The following is an 18,296-nucleotide window of genomic DNA, read 5'->3' on the forward strand; positions in this document are numbered from 1 at the left end:
AGGGAGACAAACTCATTTGGCAAGGCAGGCTTTTATTTTATTTTGTTTTATATTTTTATTTTTTTGCACCAGTCCTGGACCTTCAACTCAGGGCCTGAGCACTGTCACTGAGTTTTGTTTTTGTTTTTTGTCAGTCATGGGTCTTGAACTCTGGGTCTGGGCACTGTCCCTGAGCTCTTCAGCTCAAGGCGAGCACTCTACCAGTTGAGTCACAGCACCATTTCCAGTTTTCTGGTGGTTTATTGGAGATAGGAGTCTCATGGCCTTTCCTGCTCGGTCTGGCTTTGAACTGTGAGTAGCTAGGATTACAGGTGTGAACCACCGGTACCCAGCATTCCCTGAGCTTCTTTTGCTTGAGCCATAGAGCTACTTCTGGCTTTTTCTATTTATGTGGCACTGAGGAATTAAACCCAGGCTTCTTGCATGCTAGGCAAGCACTCTACCACTAAACTACCTTCTCAGTCCAGGTTTTTATTTTTGACTTTATCACTAAATACTCTTTAGCAAGTTACAAAGCTTCCATTTCTTCGTCCTTAAACAAGAGGAAGATGAATGTGAAATGCAGCGTATTGCATGGTTTTGAGCTATCCCTTCAAGTTTTCCACATCTGCGCATGAGGTTGTTTCGTTTATTTGTCAGTTGTGAGCTATCCCTTCAAGTTTTCCATTTCTGCGCATGCGACTGTTTTGTTTATTTATTTTGTCAGTGCCTACTGTCCCTGAGCTTTCTTGCTTAAGGCTAGCCTTCTACCACTTGAGCCACAGAGCCCCTTCTGGTTTTCTGGTGATTAATTTGAGATCAGTCTCAGGGACTTTCCTGCCTGAGCTGGCTTTGAACTGTGATCTCAGATCTCAGCCTCCTGAGTAGCTAGGATTATAGATATGAGCCACTAGCACCTGTCTTGAGATAGTTTAAAATAAGCACTTAGAGCAATGTCTGGTATATAGCAAACTATATATAATGTTATTCATTATTAGTACTTAATGAGATATAAATGCATTTGATAATGGTATCTGAATTTTTCTTCCTTTTGGGACAGGATCCTGGTAGGTAACCAAGGATGGCCTCAAATTGGTGACCCTCTTGCCCAGCCTCTAGATGCTGGGATTTGTAAGTGTGCACCCAACACCCAGCTTTGCTGTTAGTAACACTGCAATTTGATTTGCGCTGTCTATCTTTTCCAAACTTCCATTCATCTGGGTGCAGTTGCTCATACTAGAAATCCAGCTATTCTGGTGAAGCAGATAGAGATGATCTTGGTTTCAGAACAGACCAGCCAAAAATGTGAGATCTCATCTCAGCAGATAAAGCTGGGCGGGTGGCGCATGTGCCCTCATAGCTATGGCAGGAGTGTAATAGGATCCAGGTCCAGGCTGGCCCACGCAAAAAGCAATGGTGTATATTAAAAATAACAAAAGCAGAAAGGGCTGGAGTCATGGCTCAATGTGGGGGAGCATTTGCCTAGCAAGTCCAAGCCCCTTCGTTCAAACCTCAGTACCACTGGGAAAGGAAGTCAGATTTCAGGAATTGGGAGTATAGTTCATTCTGTCTGTAGAACACACACATCTCAATTTACATACTAATTCATGTTTCTGCCTTTCTGGAGATAATAGAAAGACGAATGCTCGCTAAGTGACAGAAGCTGAGGGGAGAGGAGACTTCATGGCCAGTGCCCTTGGCTTAGCAGCCTTGCTGGCAGGGCCTTGGTGCTCTGAAGCTGCCATCTGGAAATGCTTAGTAGTTGTATCTTTGGGTTTGTGTTGTTTTTTTAAATTGAATTCTGACAGGCCAGTTGGGTTTGTGTTGAGGTTTCACCTCCTGCTGCCCTTCCTGGGATGGGTTTGGTAGTTTCTAGTTCCCTGGGCCCTTCCTGGGATGGGTTTGGTAGTTTCTAGTTCCCTGGGCCCTTTCTTGTTTTTTTTTTTTTTTTTGTTCCAGTACGGGGGGTGGGGGGTGGGGGGGGCTTGAACTCAGGGCCTCATGTTCTCACTTAATTTTCTTGCTTAGGCGCTGGGAAGGTGGCTCAGTGGTAGAGTGCTTGCCTTGCATGCATGAGGCCCTGGGTTCGATTCCTCTGCACCACATGAACAAAAAGAAAAAAGCCAGAAGTGGCACTGTGACTCTAGTGGTAGAGCGCTAGCCTTGAGCTGAAGAGCTGAGGGACAGCACCCAAGCCCAGAGTTCAGGCCCCACGACCGGACCCAAAAAAAAAATTTTTTTTTTCTTGCTTAAGGCTGGCACTGCAGCACTTGAGCTATCCCTTCACTTATAGCTTTTTGCTCGTTAAATGAGAGATCTGAAAGTCATGGACTTTTCTGCTCTGTCTGCATTGAACTGTGATCCTCAGATCTCAGTTTCTTGAGTTGCTTGGGTTACAGACATGACCTACCAATGCCTGGGCGGGTCATACTAATCTCTACATGATTTTTGGCTTGACTAAATTTAGGCTGTCTAGTAAAGTACAAAACATACTTTTACAAGAGTCTTCAATGCTAAAAGTGTATGGCAAGTCGCAAACTAGTAATTAAGTAGCAAAAATGACATGCTGGGGAAAATGATTTTATATTTGGTAAATTCTAAAAATAGTATCTTTTCTTAAGTAATAGTCATCTGCATGTTCAAAGCATCTTTGATTATTGACCAGAGAATGTTTTAGACTGACTAGATCTGTAATATTAATGGTACCATACAATGGGTTTAAATATTCTATGAATCATAAAAATATTGTTATTTCATTTGCATGAATTCTAAAGTAGATCCTGTTTCTGGAGAAGAAACTCTAGGACAGCAAGTTACAGGGTTTCCACAGGAATCTTTTTTTTTGTTGGACGTGGGTCCTGAACTCTGGGCATGAGCGCTGTCCCTCAGCTCTTCAGCTCAAGGCTAGCACTCTACCACTTGAACCACAGCGCCACTTCTGGCTTTTTTCTGCTTATGTGGTGCTGAGGAATCGAACCCAAGGCTTATGCATGCAAGGCAAACACTCTACCACGGAGTTACCTTCCCAACCCCACAGGAATCTTTTCTGTATAAAAATAGGATTCCTTATCTTTAATGTTCTCAGGGCATCTTCAGTGATGTTCAGTCTTTGCCTTCTTGTTCTGCTTTCCCAAGACTGGGTTGTTTTTATTTCTCTTCTCTACTTTCATACAATAATGTCACGATGTTACATTTTTCAGGGTGACCATGGTTATAAGCAATCCAAAGACACTGAAGAGAGGCTCAAAGTTATCCCAAAATTTTGTTTTCCTGATTCAAAGGACTGGATGCCAACCTCAGAACTAAAGAGGTGAGAGGACCATGATTTTTGATGTCTAATATTGGAACTGCAAAAATAGAATCAGAGGGCTGGGAAGGTGGCTCAGTGGTAGAGTGCTTGCCTTGCATGCATGAGGCCCTGGGTTTGATTCCTTAGTACCACATACACAGAAAAAGATGGAAGTGGTGCGGTGGCTCAAGTGGTAGAGTGCTAGCCTTGAGCTGAAATGTTGAGGGACAACATCCAGGCCCAGAGTTCAGGCCCATGACCGAGAGGGAAAAAAAAAATAGAATCAGAGAATTTGAAAACTGAGCCAGGAACACAAACATTGCCAGAAGAAGGATTCCTAGAAGAAAGGAAGAAACAGAATATTTCCTGTGTGGGGCCCACAAAAGAAAACACAAAATAAATTCAGTGTTAGAAAACAGGGTTAAGAATCACTTCAGCCTGATGCCAGTGGGTCGCGACCTCTGGACCTGGGCACTGTCCCTCAGCTCTTTAGCTCAAGGTGAGTACTCTACCACTTGAGCCACAGTACCACTTCTGGTTTTCTGGTGGTTATTTGGAGATTAGAGTCTCACAGAGTTTCCTGCTTGGGCTGGCTTTGAACCATGATCCTCAGATCTCAGCCTCCTGAATAGGTAGGATTACAGGCTTGAGTCACCAGTGCCTGGCTTGATATCATTTTAATACCTTCTTTTTTCTGTTTTTGGGTTGTTTGGTTTTTGTTTTTTTTTTTTTTGGTTGGTCATGGGGCTTGAATCAGGGCCTGGGTGCTGTCCCTGAGCTTTTTCACTCAAGGCTAACATTCTATGACTTTGAGCCACATCTCCACTTCAGGTTTTCTGGTGGTTAGAGGTAGTCTCATGGACTGTCCTGTCTGGGCTGGCTTCAAACTACCAGTCTTAGATCTTCAGCCTCTTGAGTTGCTGGTATTACAGATGTGAGCCACTGGTGCCTGGTATACACTAATTTTTGATTGATTGTTTTGTGAAGAATGCCTTATATAGGGGTTTGGCCCCCACAGTTAACCATGAGTTTTTTCCTTTCTAGTGAAACATTCTCCTTTGTCTTGACTGGTGAAGATGGAAGCCGGTGGTTTGGTTATTGTAAGAAGCTTTTGGTAAGTACCAGACTGCTACAGAGTTAGTCAACTAGGAAATTCAGAAACACTTCCTCTAGATGAGTATAAGGGCTACTTAATTATTTGTGTATTAAAGAAGCTTTGTTACAAAGGTGCAATACCCAAGTGCCTCTTCAAGGACTTTTTTTTCCCTGCCAGTCCTGGGGCTTGAACTCAGATCAGAGTCTTGGATTTGTCTACCTGGGTTGCTTCCAACCTTGATCCTCAGACCTCAGCCTCTTGAATAACTAGTGTTATAGGCATAAGCTTCTGGCACTCTGCCTTTTTTTTTCTTTTTTTTTTCTGTATTTGCTTGCAATAAAGAATGTAAGTACTGACACCACCTTCAAACTGGAAAGGTCTGTGCCCTTGCTGGCAATAAACAGTCCTTACCTGTTGATGATCGAGTCCGGCCTATTCCTTTTCTGCTTCCCTCCATTTTCCTAACAGTGGGAAGGCTGAAACAGGTATGTGGATACAGGAGACAATCATTCCCAGGTCTACAATGGGTGTTCATGGCCATTTCTAGCTCTTTAGGTCTGATCCTTCTCTATTCTTACTTTGAGGTTACCTGAGGTAGCCTTAAAATAAATTCCCCTCATTCGTGTCTAAGACAACTTAATCACTATTATTTATAACACAGAAATATAGTGTCTGTTTTGTCCAACTTAAAATTCAAGAGAGAGACACTGAGATAATGGCTTAATGTCAGTGGCACTTAAAGAATGGAATCCATTGAAGTTCAGAGTCACTCACCAACCAGCTTAGGCTGTTTGTGTTCAGGTGCTTCCACTACACCTGGAATCATACTGGAATCACACATCGTACAGTCGCTCAGCACTTCCCATCTCTCAATGTTCACTGGGGATGAAACTATAGGGATCCTGCCTTATATTAAAGAGAATTAAAAGAAGCCAGGTATGGCAGTTCATGCCTGTATCCCTGTCTACTAGTAGAACAGGCCACTTAGAACAAGACAAGGTCTTGCTTGAGCCCAGAAGTCTGAAGCCAAGCTTAGTGACATAGCAAGACCTCCATCTGAAAAAAAATGCTAAATGATTCCTTCCCTCCCTCCCTCCCTCCCTTCCTTTTATAATGGAGCTTGGAGTCAGAACCTTGAGTTCTCACTTGGCTTGTTCACTCACAGCTGTCACTCTACCACCTGAGCCATACCTCTACTTCTGACTTTTTGCTAGTTAATTAGAGATAAGAGTCTCACAGACATTTCTGCCCCAACTGGCTTCAAACCCTGATGCTCAGGTCTCAGCCCTCTTAGTAGCTAAGATTATAGATGATAGCTACCAGCTTCTAGTGTAAGAGAGTCTCCTTGGTCCAAATTAGTGAACATGTGATTTTTTTTTTTTTTTTCTTCTAGCCAGAAGGCAAAGGAAAGCGACTTCCTGAGGTGTACTGCATAGTTAGTCGCTTAGGCTGCTTCAATCTGTTTTCAAAGGTGAGTGGAGATGGTTAGGAACATGATGCTCTTCTGAGCTCTGGAGGGGCTGTTCAGTGTAATGATGCCATAGCAGTGTTAAGCAGCATAGTTTTTAACCTGTTGTGGATATTCATGGGCATTCCTGCTCAGGCTGGCTAGGAACCAAGATTCTCTGATCTCAGCCTCCTGAGTAGCTCTTTTATATGCTTTAGAAAGTTTCCCCATCTGTTATTAGGAACCAGACCTGACTTAGATCTCTAAGCCACCCACAGACGCAGTGTAATTCTCACTCAGCTTGCTAAATCCCGGTGAGAAGAGCACAGCTGGAAGCTTACGTCTTGCCTAGATCCCACGTTGTAGGGTTTTGTCATCAGTGTCACTTTCTTTGCCCCTTTCTCTTTGAAAAACAAGTTGATTCATGTTAGTAGTTTTTCTTAGGGCCACGAAGATACTCCAAATGATTTGGTGCTTTAATCTCGCGTGGGTTGTAGAAGCTTCTCTGTCTGCATCCATTTTAGTTATTTTCATGTGTGAGCTCCCAGCCTGGCAGCTGCTGATTCTTCTGTTATTGAGTCCATAATCAAACACCACGCTGTGTATGAGCAGATCCTGGATGAAGTAGAGAAGAGAAGAGAAAGGTCTCCAGCCCTCGTGTACCCATTCATGCGAAGTGTAATGGAAGCTCCTTTCCCAGCCCCTGGACGCACCATCACGGTGAAGAGCTACCTGCCGGGGGCCGGAGATGGGGTGAGTTAGTACACTTCCTACACACCGTTGAGCCTGCCCACGTGGCTCCCAGTTCCCGGGGGATGGCGCTGCTCTCTTCATAAGCCATGATGAACATTTCTAGGCCCATAAAGAATTGAAGAAACATCCAATCAATCTGAACTTCAACCCATGACCCAAAGGCTTCCTGTCATATATCAGCTGGGCTCTCTGCAGTGACCATGTCTATGAGGTAGATTACAGTCACCCATATCACTATCAGAAGGGATGATTTCACCAGAAATAAGTGTGCGAGCTGGTGGGGTCATGGGATGATATAGGCAGTTTTGCAGAGTAGTAGCCTTCTTTTGGACTAAGCGAGCCCATTGGTGGTGTGATTAGGGACTTTTTTCCAACACCAGCACTCCTGATTCAGATTCTTGTATTTCAGTCCATTGAGCTCTGCCGACCACTAGATTCACGACTGGAACATGTAGATTTTGAATGCCTTTTTAAGTGCCTGAGTGTATGTCATCTCATCCGGGTCTGTGCCTCTCTCCTTCTGGAGCGGAGAGTAATCTTCGTTGCCAACAGCCTGAGGTAAGTAATAAGTGAAGCCAAGGGCCTGTAGCTAGAATTACAGAATCCTAGCTGCTCAGGAAGCTAAGATCTGAGGATTGTTATTTGAAGCCAGCCTGGGCAAGAGAGTCCATGAGATTCTTTTTTTTGGGTCAGGTTGTGTGGCCTGAACTCTGGGCCTGGGCGCTGTCCCTAAGCTCTTCAGCTCACGGCTAGTACTCTACCACTTGAGCCACAGCGCCACTTCTGGCTTTTTTTCTTTTTGCTTATGTGATGCTGAGGAATCAAACCCAGGGCCTCATGCACGCAAGGCAAGCGCTCTACCACTGAGCTACCTTCCCAGCTCCTCCATGAGATTCTTATCCCCAATTAACCACCAAAAAGCCAGAACTGGAGCTCTGGCTCAAAGTGGTGGAGTACTAACCTTGAACCACAGAAGTTCAGGGACAAGTACCTAGACTCTGAGTTCAAGCCCAGGCTAGCACACACAAACTCCCATATTGCTACCTAGATACAGTGGTTCATATCTGTAGTTCCAGCTCCTTGGAAGCTGAGGCTGGAGGGCCACTTGAGCAACAGAGTTTAAGGCCAACCGGAGCAATATAGTAAGGCTTCATCTCCCTTTTTGGTGGTAGTACTGGGATTTGAACTTCCCTCACATGTCTAGGACTGCATTTGCCCACTTGAGCCATATCCCTAGCCCTTTTATGTCTTATTTTTCAAACAGATCTTAAGCTATTTACGCAAGCTGGCCTTGGCTTACAGTCTTCCTGCTCTGCTTCCTGTGTAGCTGTAAGTATAGCTACACAAGTACACAAACACTCCTGGCACTCAAGACCCCATCCCTTAAACAAAAATTGCCAGGAGATGGTGGCTCATGCCTGTATCCTAGCTACTCAGGAGGCTGAGATCTGAGAATTGCAGTTCAAAGCCAGCCCAGACAGGAAAGTCTGTGAGACTCTTATTTCCAATTAATCACAGAAAAATCAGAAATGGTGCCATAGCTCAAGTGGTAGAATGCCAGCCTTGAACAAAAAAAGCTCAGGGATAGTCCTTAGGACCAGAGTTCAAGCCCCAGAACCAGCAATGATAATAATGATAATAATAATAATAACAACCTAATACTGCTTTTCTATGACAACAGTTTTTTTTTTTTTTTTTTTTTTTGAGTCCGGTCATGGGGCCTGAACTCTGGGCCTGGGCGCTGTCCCTCAGCTCTTCAGCTCAAGGCTAGCGCTCCACCACTTGAGCCACAACACCACTTCCAGCTTTTTTCTTTTTGCTTATGTGGTGCTGAGGAATCGAACCCAGGGCCTCAGGCATGCAAGGCAAGCGCTCTACCACTGAGCCAACTTCCCAGCCCCTATGACAACAGTTTTTAGCTTGATAAATTATGGTGAAACACTCTATTGAAATTAAATAAGTTAAATGTTTAAATAAAATGCTAAAGTATGAGTTTTCTCTGGGTTGTGTGAACACTGAGCATATCCATTTGGGACTGTTTCGGTACCATCTAAGATGCCTCATTGCATTGCTGTATATGTGACACCCTTCGCCTCTTCTCTGGCTAGCACCTTGTCAAAGTGTGGCCATGCGGTGGTAGCCACCCTGTACCCCTTCACCTGGCAGCACACCTACATCCCAGTCCTGCCCGCCTCCATGATCGACATTGTGTGCTCACCTACCCCCTTCCTCATCGGAATTCTGTCTTGCTCCTTACATCACCTTCAGGACTTGCCCATCGAAGAGGTAAGATGCCCCGAGTGAGCCCTTAGAGCAGCGACTGAGGGAAAAGAGCAGTTCTCCTACTCTTAGTGGTAGTGGTAGAATTGTTATTGAGTAATGTAATCTGGGGCTTGAACTCAGTGCCTGGGCTCTGTCCCTGAGCTTCTTTTGCTTAAGGCTAGCACTCTACCATTTGAGCCACAGCACCACTTCCACCTCATTTTTTTTTTTTTTTTTTGGTAATTTATTAGAGATAGAGAGTCTCACAGACTTTCCTGCCTGGGCTGGCTTTGAACTGTGATCCTCAGGTCTCAGCCTCCTGAGTAGCTAGGATGACAGGCGTGAGCCACTTGCGCCCAGCACTATTTTTAGTTGGGAATGATGGGATCCTCCTTGTGTTGTTCCAAAAAGTAGATTTTCTTTCATTCATTCATTTTTTTTTGTTTGTTTGTTTGTTTTTGTTTTTTTGGGTCCGGTCATGGGGCCTGAACTCTGGGCCTACGTGCTGTCCCTCAGCTCTTCAGCTCAAGGCTAGCACTCTACCACTTGAGCCACAGCGCCACTTCCGGCTTTTTTCTTTTTGCTTATGTGGTGCTAAGGAATCGAACCCAGGGCCTCATGCATGCAAGGCAAGCGCTCTACCACTGAGCCACCTTCCCAGCCCCATTCATTCGTTTTTATTAATGCCAATTCTGGGGCTTGAACTCAGGCTGGCACATTCTTGCACTTGAATCATAGCTCCATTTCCAGCTTTTTGCTGGGTAATTGCAGATAAAAGTCTCAGGAACTTTCCTGCCTGGGCTGGCTTCAAACTGCAGTCCTCAGATCTCGGCCTCCTGGGTAGCTAGGATTACCGGCACCCAGTGAAGTTTTCTTTTTTAAATCAAACTCAGAAATCACTCTGGGTTAACTTTAAACATTGTTTAAGATAGATGCCCTTTGTGCTTTTAGGTTATTTTCAGATAGGATCTCACATTTTTTTTCCAGAGATGGTCTTGGTCCTTCATCTTCCTGTCTATGCCTCTCAGCCTCGGGTCACAGGTGTGTTTCTCCATTGCTTAGCTTATTGATTGAAATGGAGTCTCATTGACTTTTTACCTGTACTGACCTCAAACTATGATTCTCCTAAATTGGGTTGCTTGAGAAGCTGGGATTCTAGACATGAGCCACCATGCTGACATCTTTTCAGTGTGCAGGCATTCTTAATTTTAATATGGTTAAAATAGTCAGTTTTCTATATGGTATTTTTTGAGATCTTTTTAAAAATTTAATGAAGATATTTTTCCTATTTCATCTTTTTATTAGTTTTGCCTTTAACGTTTGGTTCTTACTCCACTTAGCTCTTTTTACATGTGGGGTTATAGAATGTGAAGTAGGATCAGTTTTTAAATGGATACCTTCCTGGAAAGACTCTTCTGCCTACTCTAGCTCTGCTGCACTCATCTGTGAGTCTCTTAATCTCCAAGTGTACATCACATCATATTTTCAGTTTATTTGTATTGATGGGTAAATGGGATATACTGTTGACTTTACATTGTTTAAAACCATTCCTATTGCCTGAAAGAAGGAAAACGCCCAAGCCACTGTGCAGTGTCCGTGTCTGTGACTGTCTCTGGTTGAACCAGCCTGGCTTCTTTGTTCCATAGGTGCTGATAGTTGATCTCTGTGCAGACAAGTTCTTACAGGAGGTGAGTGACAAAGGAGGTGATTATAGAATGTTTGGGGATGGAGATCTCTCTGTAGATAATGGAACAGAAAATAGGTGAAAGTACTTAAGAGACTATGACTCAAGAAAGACTTGGGTTCCTACCCATACATGAATGGTAGTCCAGCACTAACCTGAAAATTTGGCTGTGTTTTACAAGTCGCTGTCCCAAACGAGAGGAAGGAGGAAACAGAACATGTCACTGTCAGAAGAACCAGCCATCCTCCAGCTCTAGATGGGCTGATGGATTAGCCTCTTATAACATTTTAAAAGCATGAATTGAGGCTGGGCACCCTGTGGTGCATGCCTGTAATCGTAGCTACTCAGGAGGCTGAGATCTGAGGATCGAGGTTCAAAGCCAGCCCAAGCAGGAAACTCCATGAGACTCTTATCTCTAATTAACCACCAGAAAACCAGATCCACATCTGTACGTCAAAGTGGTAGAACACTAGCTTTGAGAAACAACAACAACAAAAAACTTAGGGACAGTGCCCAGGCTCAAGATCCACACTGATTTTTAAAAAAAAAAAAAAGCATGAGGGCTGGGAATGTGGCTTAGTGGTAGAGTGCTGGCCTAGCACACATGAAACCCTGGGTTCCATTCCACATACACAGTACCACATACACAGAAAAAGCCAGAAGTGGCGTTGTGGCTCAAGTGGTAGAGTGCTAGCTTCAAGCCAAAAGATGCTCAATTAAAGTGCCCATGCCCTGAATTCAAGCCCCAGGACTGGCAAAAAACAAAAACAAAAAAAAAAACAAGAATTAGGCCACAATGTGGTTCAGTGATAGAGCACTATGTAACATAAACAAGCTCTCTGTGTCTCAATCTCAGCCCCACTCAAAGAGGCATTAAACAGCTAGGGGTTGGTAGCTCACACCTGTAATCCTGAGATCTGAAGATTACAATTAGAAACCAACCAACCTGAGCAGAAAAATCTTTGAAACTCTTTTTGGGTCTGGCCGTGGGGCCTGAACTCTGGACCAGGGCGCTGTCCCTCAGCTCTTCAGCTCAAGGCTAGCGCTCTACCACTTAAGCCACAGCGCCACTTCTGGCTTTTTTCTTTTTGCTTATGTGGTGCTGAGGAATCGAACCTAGGGCCTCAGGCATGCAAGGCAAATGCTCTACCACTCAGCCACCTTCCCAGCCCTCTTTGAAACTCTTATATCCAACAAGCCACCAAAAAGCTGGAAGTGGAGCTGTGGCTCAAGTGGTAGAGCGCCAGTCTTTTTTTTTTTTTTTTTGTCGGTCATGGGGCTTAAACTCTGGGCCTGAGCGCTGTCCCTCAGCTCTTCAGCTCAAGGCTAGCGCTTTACCACTTGAGCTACTGTGCCACTTCGGTTTTCTGGTGGTTTATTGGAGATAAAAGTTTCAGGGACTTTTTCTGCCAGGTGTGGCTTTGAACCGCAATCCTCAGATCTCAGCCTCCTGAGTAGCTAAGATTAGAGGCGTGAGCCACTGGCGCCTGGCTAGAGCTCCAATATTAAGCGGAAAAGCTAGGCAAAAGAGCCAGGCCCTGAGTTCAAGCCCCTATACTGGCATGCATGCGACACACACACACACGGAGGAAGGGAAAAGAAAAGAATAGAAAAGTGTTCACCAAGTGCTGATTTCTAGATACTTCTTAGGCAGTCAGAATGTAAACATGAGTAGTCACAGTTTGATCCTCTGGTCTTACCTACTGAAGGGAGCCGTATACATACATAAAGGATTACAAATTGTGAAATAGAAAATTGAACAAGGTATAGTAGAGGCAAAACAGAAGTGGCCATTTTTTTGTGTCAAAGTTAATAAACAATATAGTAAGCACAAGATGAAACAACATGAAATGAACAACATAGTTTCCCAGGAAATTGGCTTTTCAAAAACAGCTCATTAGGGGCTGGGAATGTGGCTTAGTGGTAGAGTACTTCCCTAGCACACTACAAGCCCTGGGTTTGATTCTACAGTACCTCAGAAACAGACCACAGTGCCTGGGCACTGTCCTTTAGCTCCTTTTGCTTAAGGCTAGCACTCTACCACTTAGGCCACAGTGCCACTTCTGGTTTTTTCTGTGTATGTGGTACTGAGGAATCGGAACTCTACCATTCTAGGTGCATCCCATTTAAAAACCTGCTGTGGGGCTGGGAATGTGGCTCAGTGGTAGCCTAGCATGCATTAAGCCCTGGATTCAATTCCTCAGTACCACATACATAGAAAAGCTGGAAGTGGTGCTGTGGCTCAAGTGGTAAAGTGCTCACCTTGAACAAAAGAAGCTCAGGAACAGTGCTCAGGCCTTGAGTTCACAAGCCCCAGGACTGCGGAAAAAAAAGTTCAGAATCTCAACCTCAGTTTTCCTCTCTCAAGGTGTCGGATGAGGGTGAAATTCTGCCACCTAAACTTCAAGCTGCCTTGCTGCAGGTTTTGGAAGAACGAAATGAAATCTTGGTTCAGGAGCGGGATCTTTCACAAGGTACGAGCCTGCTTGTGCCCTTGAAAGTGCAGCTACAGTAAAATCGTAGCTGTGCAGGCCGGGTGGCGAGAGGAGGAAACAAGGTCAGCACATTTGCCATTTGTTTTCTGCTGGCCCTAAACCATGCGGAGGTAATGGCTGTGCTTCCTTCCTACCTTTCCTCTTAGCCCTCTAGCCTGTGATGGTTTTCATACACAGAACTTAAATGTTCCTCCTCCCCTCCCTTTCCTGTGACCCTCTCCTTGTGAAGCAGATGTGACCCTCAGTTCTCTGGTGTCGGAAGCCTTTGTCAGGTTTTTTGTGGAGCTTGTGGGACACTACTCTTTGAGCATGACAGTCACTGAGCGTGGGGAGCGCGTGTTCCTGAGGGAGCCCTTTCGCAAGTCCCACACCTCCCGGAGTGCCCGCCACTTCCTCGACCTTTTCATGGAGACTCAGATGTTTGCGGGTTTCATCCAGGACCGAGAACTGCGGAAAAGTGGCGTCAAAGGTCAGTTTCCATCAGCAAGTACTCTTTTTCTTATGCCTTCTTGGGAGGTTTGAAGATAAAGTAAACAGCATACAAAAATAAAAACATGCCAGGCACCAGTGGCTCATGCCTGTCATCCTAGCTACTCAGGAGGTTGAGATCTGAGGATCTTGGTTCAAAGCCAGCCCGGGCAGGAAAGTCAGTGAGACTCTTATCTCCAATGATCCACCAGAAAACCAGAAGTGGTGCTGGTCAAGAGGTAGAGTGATAGCCTTGAGCTGAAGAGCGCAGGGACAGTGCCCAAGCCCAGAGTTCAAGCCCTATGATCAACAAAAAATAAATAAATAAAACCATGTAAAACTACCATGTAAAGTTAAATTTGTTTTTTTGTTCTTTTTTGTCAGTTGTGGGGGCTGAACTCTGGGACTGGGCGCTGTCCCTTGTCCTTAGTTCTTCAGCTCTAGGTGAGCACTCTACCATTTGAACTACAGCACCACTTCCAGGTTTTTCTGTTTATGTGGTACTGAGGAATTGAACCCAAGGTTTCATGCATGCAAGGCAAGCACTCTACCACTGAGCCACCTTCCCAGCCCCAGTGTATTATTTCTATGGCTAAAACAGTATCAAGGGCTGGGAAGTTGACTCAGTGGTAGAGTGCTTGCCTTCCATGCATGAAACCTTGGGTTCAATTCCTCAGCACCACTTAAACAGAAATACCTGGAAGTGGTGCTGTGGCTCAAGTGGTAGAGCGTTAGCCTTGAGAAAAAAGCTCAGGGACAGTGCATAGGCTCAGAGTTCAAACCCCAGGACTGGCAAAAAAAAAAGGGGGTGGGTGGGTAGCTGGGAAGGTGGCTTAGTGGTAGAGTGTTTGCCTTGCATGCATGAGGTCCTGGTTCAGTTCCTCAGCACCACATATACAGAAAAAGCTAGAAGTGGTGCTGTGGCTCAAGAGAGTGCCAGCCTTGAGCTAAAGAGCTGAGAGACAGCGCCCAGGCCCAGAGTTCAGACCCCACAACTAACCAAAAAAAAAAAAAGGCGGGGGGGTGGGGAGGAGAATGAAATAATACACTGGGCTGGGTGTCAGTGGCTCATGCCTATAATCCTGCTCAAGAGATCTGAAGGTCTAAGTTCAAAGCCAGCCTAGGCAGGAAAAAAAATCTGTGAGATTCTTATCTCCAATTAACCAGTAGAAAGCCAGAAGTGGCACTGTGGCTCAAGTTGTAGAGCTCTAGCCTTGAGCAAAAATGCTAAAGTACAATGTCCAGTCCTTGAGTGTTCAAACCCCAGGATCAGCACCCAAAAGAAAAAACAAAACTTTAGGCTGGGGATGTAGCTCAGTGATGGAATACTTGCCTAATATGTGCAAGGCTCTATGTTCACGGAAAAAGAAGAAAATAACACCTAGATTTTATTTAATTAATTTCCAGTCACATGGTTGAATGTTGGACAGTTTAACCAATGTAAGTTTTCTTCGCAGGCTTATTTGAGGTCCGTGCTCTGCAGTATTTGCAAACAATCCCTGAGTCTGAACCCAGTGGAGTGAACAGAATTTTGCGGAGTCTTGGTAAGTTGCTGTTTTCCTGTTATATAAACTGGGCTATGCCTGGTGCCAGTGGCTCATGGCTATAATCCTAGCTACTCAGATCTGAGGATCATGGTTTGAAGCCAGCTCAGGCAGGAAAGTTCATGAGACTCTTATCTCCAATAAACTACTCAGAAAAAGCTGGAAACAATGCTGTGGCTCAAGTAGTAGAGTGCTAGCCTTAAGAACAAAGAGGCTCAGGGATAGTACCCAGGTTAAGTCCAAGCCCCAGGACCAGCAAAAAAATAAAATAGCCAGGTGCAGGTGGCTCACACCTGTAATCCTAGCTACTCAGGTGGCTTGAGATCTGAGGATTGTGGTTCAAAGCCAGCCCTGACAGGAAAGTCCATGAGATGCTTATTTCCAATTAACCACCAGAAAACCAGAAGTGCACTGTGGCTTAAGTGGGAGAGTGCTCGCCTTGAGCTGAAGAGCTGAGAGACAGTGCCCAGGCCCAGAGTTCAAGCCCCATGACGGACCAAAAAAAAAAAACAAAACTGAAAACAAGCTTGCAGGCCTTTCCAGCCAGTTCAGCAGTATAATGGTGGGTGGACCCTGAAACCACAATGACCATAACTGCAACCCCAGATCCCGAGTGGTTTGGAGAAAATCTCTTTTCTGAGAGGTCAGGTTCCCCATCAGAATGGCCTGTGAACTGTTTCCATCAGAAGCTCCCTTTAATCCTTTCATAGTATATCTTCTCATATCATGATGAAACCCTTATCAAAACTGTGATTCTTTTTCCATACAAATAAACTTTGCATACAATTTCAGGGTTTTATGGAACCCCATCCCTGGAATCCTATCTGTGGACCCAAACTTAAAACATATGGGTTCACTGGGCACTGGTGGCTCACATCTGTGATCCTAGCTACTCAGAAAGCTGAGATCTGAGGATCATGGTTCAAAGCCAGCCCCGGCAGAAGATTCTATGTGACTTTTATCTCTAACCACCAAAAAGCTGGAAGAGGAGGTGTGGCTCAAGTGGGAGAATGCTAGCCTTGAGCAAAAAACTCAGAGATAGTGCCCAGACCCTGAGTTCAAGCCCCAGGATGAGGAGAAAAAAAAAAAAAAAAAAAAAGTGGATTAGAGAGACTGAAGACAAAGAAGATATTCTTGGAAGACTCTTTTAATTTTATACTTCATAGAGAAACACAGTTTTTTTTAAATGATTTTTTCATTTGTAGTTAATTGTCCAGTATGATTCTGAAAAGCAGAGTATGGCTTCCATACCACAGTTATGGGCTTCTACTCTGCGTGTGCATGCTGGTCTTTAACATGTCTCTAATTGGGTCCTCTCCTTAATTAGCTGAGACCATGGGGAAATTATAGCTTGGGTTATTATTTCATCTTCATGTCATGGGATTAGGTTAAATTTTTGGTTTTCAGCTCTGACTGCAGAAACTAATGTCTGGGGAGCTTAAAAATATTTCCCCTGAACTCCAGGAAACCTCTGGGGAGTAAGCCCAGTCTTTTTTTTTTTTATTAGAATATATCACTTGGACAAAGCACTGGTATTATATTCTCATGGCTATATAATGTAGTTTGATTGTGTTTGTCCCCCAGACCACATCTCCTGAAGTCGCATTTCCCAACAGTGCCCCAGACACAGACCAAGGCATTACCACCAGGATCTTTGGTTTAGATGGCCGCTCTCACTTGAGATGGTGCCTTACTCTTAGGCTGTTCTGACTAGATTGTTGATCTTGTGCCTTAAATCATTACAAGAAATTAAAAAAAATGTTTATTCTTTTCTTTCAGGTAGTAAAATGAAATTTCTGCAGAAGAAATGAAGTATTTGCCTCTATCCTAAATAGAGCTGAAAGTCCCAAGGACAATATTTTTCCTAGAGTCAGGATGTTTTGGAGTTTGCTACAAAATCCTGCAATGTTAAGAAGCCAAGAAGCAGGTCAGGCTCCATGACTCCCGTTGCTGCCGGAGACTTGTTGGAAGTAGTGTGGAACCGATGCTTCCTTCCTCTACCTCCAATTTCCCTTCACATTGGCCTTTTCTCTTTGATTCTTGGGCCCATCTGTGTATTTTATGCTTATGTCTATGAGGACAGTTGTCTTCTAGGAAGGAAAGACTTGGTGCTGCATTTACAAAACCATTCAAAGATGACTGATGAGAGAATGGATGCATTTTAGGTACTAGAACTGGGAGGATGTCGGCCTTACACACATAGCCCTCATCACTGAATCATGGCAGCTATAAACTCATGGGCCATTGGAACTCACAGACTTTTGTCTGATGTCCTGTCTAGGGAGCTCTCACTTAAGTGGAAGCCTTACTTCTTGGCACTGTTAGCCAATGCTTTATAAAAGTAGACATCTTGGAAGTGGTATGTGGCTCACGTGATAGAGCACCAGTCTTGAATGAAAAAAGCTAAGTAAGAGTGCAAGGCCATGATTTCAAGTCCCAGTACTGGCACACACTCAACATAAACGTAGACATCTTGTGACTCTTCCTCCACAATGTGTATGGTACTTGAGTAATTGGTCCTTCATAGGTCATTAAACTGTACTTGACACAATTACAGTTAACATGAAAATGTCCTTTTGGAGACATGTATATTTGTGTGTGTGTGTGTGTTGCTACCATCCACTATTTGTGTCTATGTTATATTTCAAGCTTTACATCAACTTGTGCCGCCACTTTACCAACAGAAGGAACTGGAATTTAGAGGCTAATTTGGCCAGTTATATAATTCATATAGAACTGAAGCCAGGACTCTTAGCTTATGAACATCAAGTTGTTTAGTCTTATGGATGGGAATTTTAGCTCTGTTGGATTATAGCTAATTAAAAGTTTTCCATTAAGTATAATGCAACCACCTTGAGGCTGTGAGGATAAGCGGTGTGGTGCCTACCTGAAGGCCTTTTTTTCTTTCTGTGCTGGAGATAGAATGCTGGGCCTCTTACACATCTCCATCTAGTGAAAATTGTTGGAACTTGTGCTGTACATTTGACTCTGAATATGTGTGCTAAACATATGCCACTTCCTCTCCCAGCTCTCTAATACCTAAAGTGGTAGTACTGATTGGTAAAGAGAAATTGGTCATAGTGTAGTTTCCTTCAATAAACGTAGCAAATGTCAGTTGTGATCTTCAGCTTTGGCTTCTGGCTTTAACTGACAAATGTTCAAACGTACAAAACCTTGTAAACTGTACTATAATACAACAAATTGACAGGTATGGTATGGAATCTGAAGCAGAAACCATTCAAGACTGGTGCTGTCTAGCCTAGTTCCTAGGAAACTGAA

General features: G+C 44.2%; 1 protein-coding gene across 1 annotated transcript in view; it reads left to right on the forward strand.

The window, feature by feature from the left end:
- Positions 1-18,131, forward strand: part of Dennd2c (DENN domain containing 2C) — a 54,674-nt gene extending 36,543 nt beyond the window's left edge. Inside the window, exons 10-20 of the mRNA XM_042692362.1 lie at positions 3,180-3,289; positions 4,313-4,382; positions 5,758-5,835; positions 6,424-6,564; positions 6,974-7,122; positions 8,673-8,850; positions 10,473-10,514; positions 12,879-12,984; positions 13,238-13,474; positions 14,931-15,017; positions 16,797-18,131. Of these exons, the coding sequence (XP_042548296.1) occupies positions 3,180-3,289; positions 4,313-4,382; positions 5,758-5,835; positions 6,424-6,564; positions 6,974-7,122; positions 8,673-8,850; positions 10,473-10,514; positions 12,879-12,984; positions 13,238-13,474; positions 14,931-15,017; positions 16,797-16,828 (1,230 nt within the window). The 3' untranslated portion in view covers positions 16,829-18,131. The remainder of the gene's footprint in view (positions 1-3,179; positions 3,290-4,312; positions 4,383-5,757; positions 5,836-6,423; positions 6,565-6,973; positions 7,123-8,672; positions 8,851-10,472; positions 10,515-12,878; positions 12,985-13,237; positions 13,475-14,930; positions 15,018-16,796) is intronic.
- The last annotated feature ends 165 nt before the right edge of the window (positions 18,132-18,296 follow it).

The sequence above is a fragment of the Dipodomys spectabilis genome, unplaced genomic scaffold, assembly GCF_019054845.1.
Source record: "Dipodomys spectabilis isolate Male_0828 unplaced genomic scaffold, ASM1905484v1 ptg000148l, whole genome shotgun sequence".
Classification (NCBI taxonomy): domain Eukaryota; kingdom Metazoa; phylum Chordata; class Mammalia; order Rodentia; family Heteromyidae; genus Dipodomys; species Dipodomys spectabilis.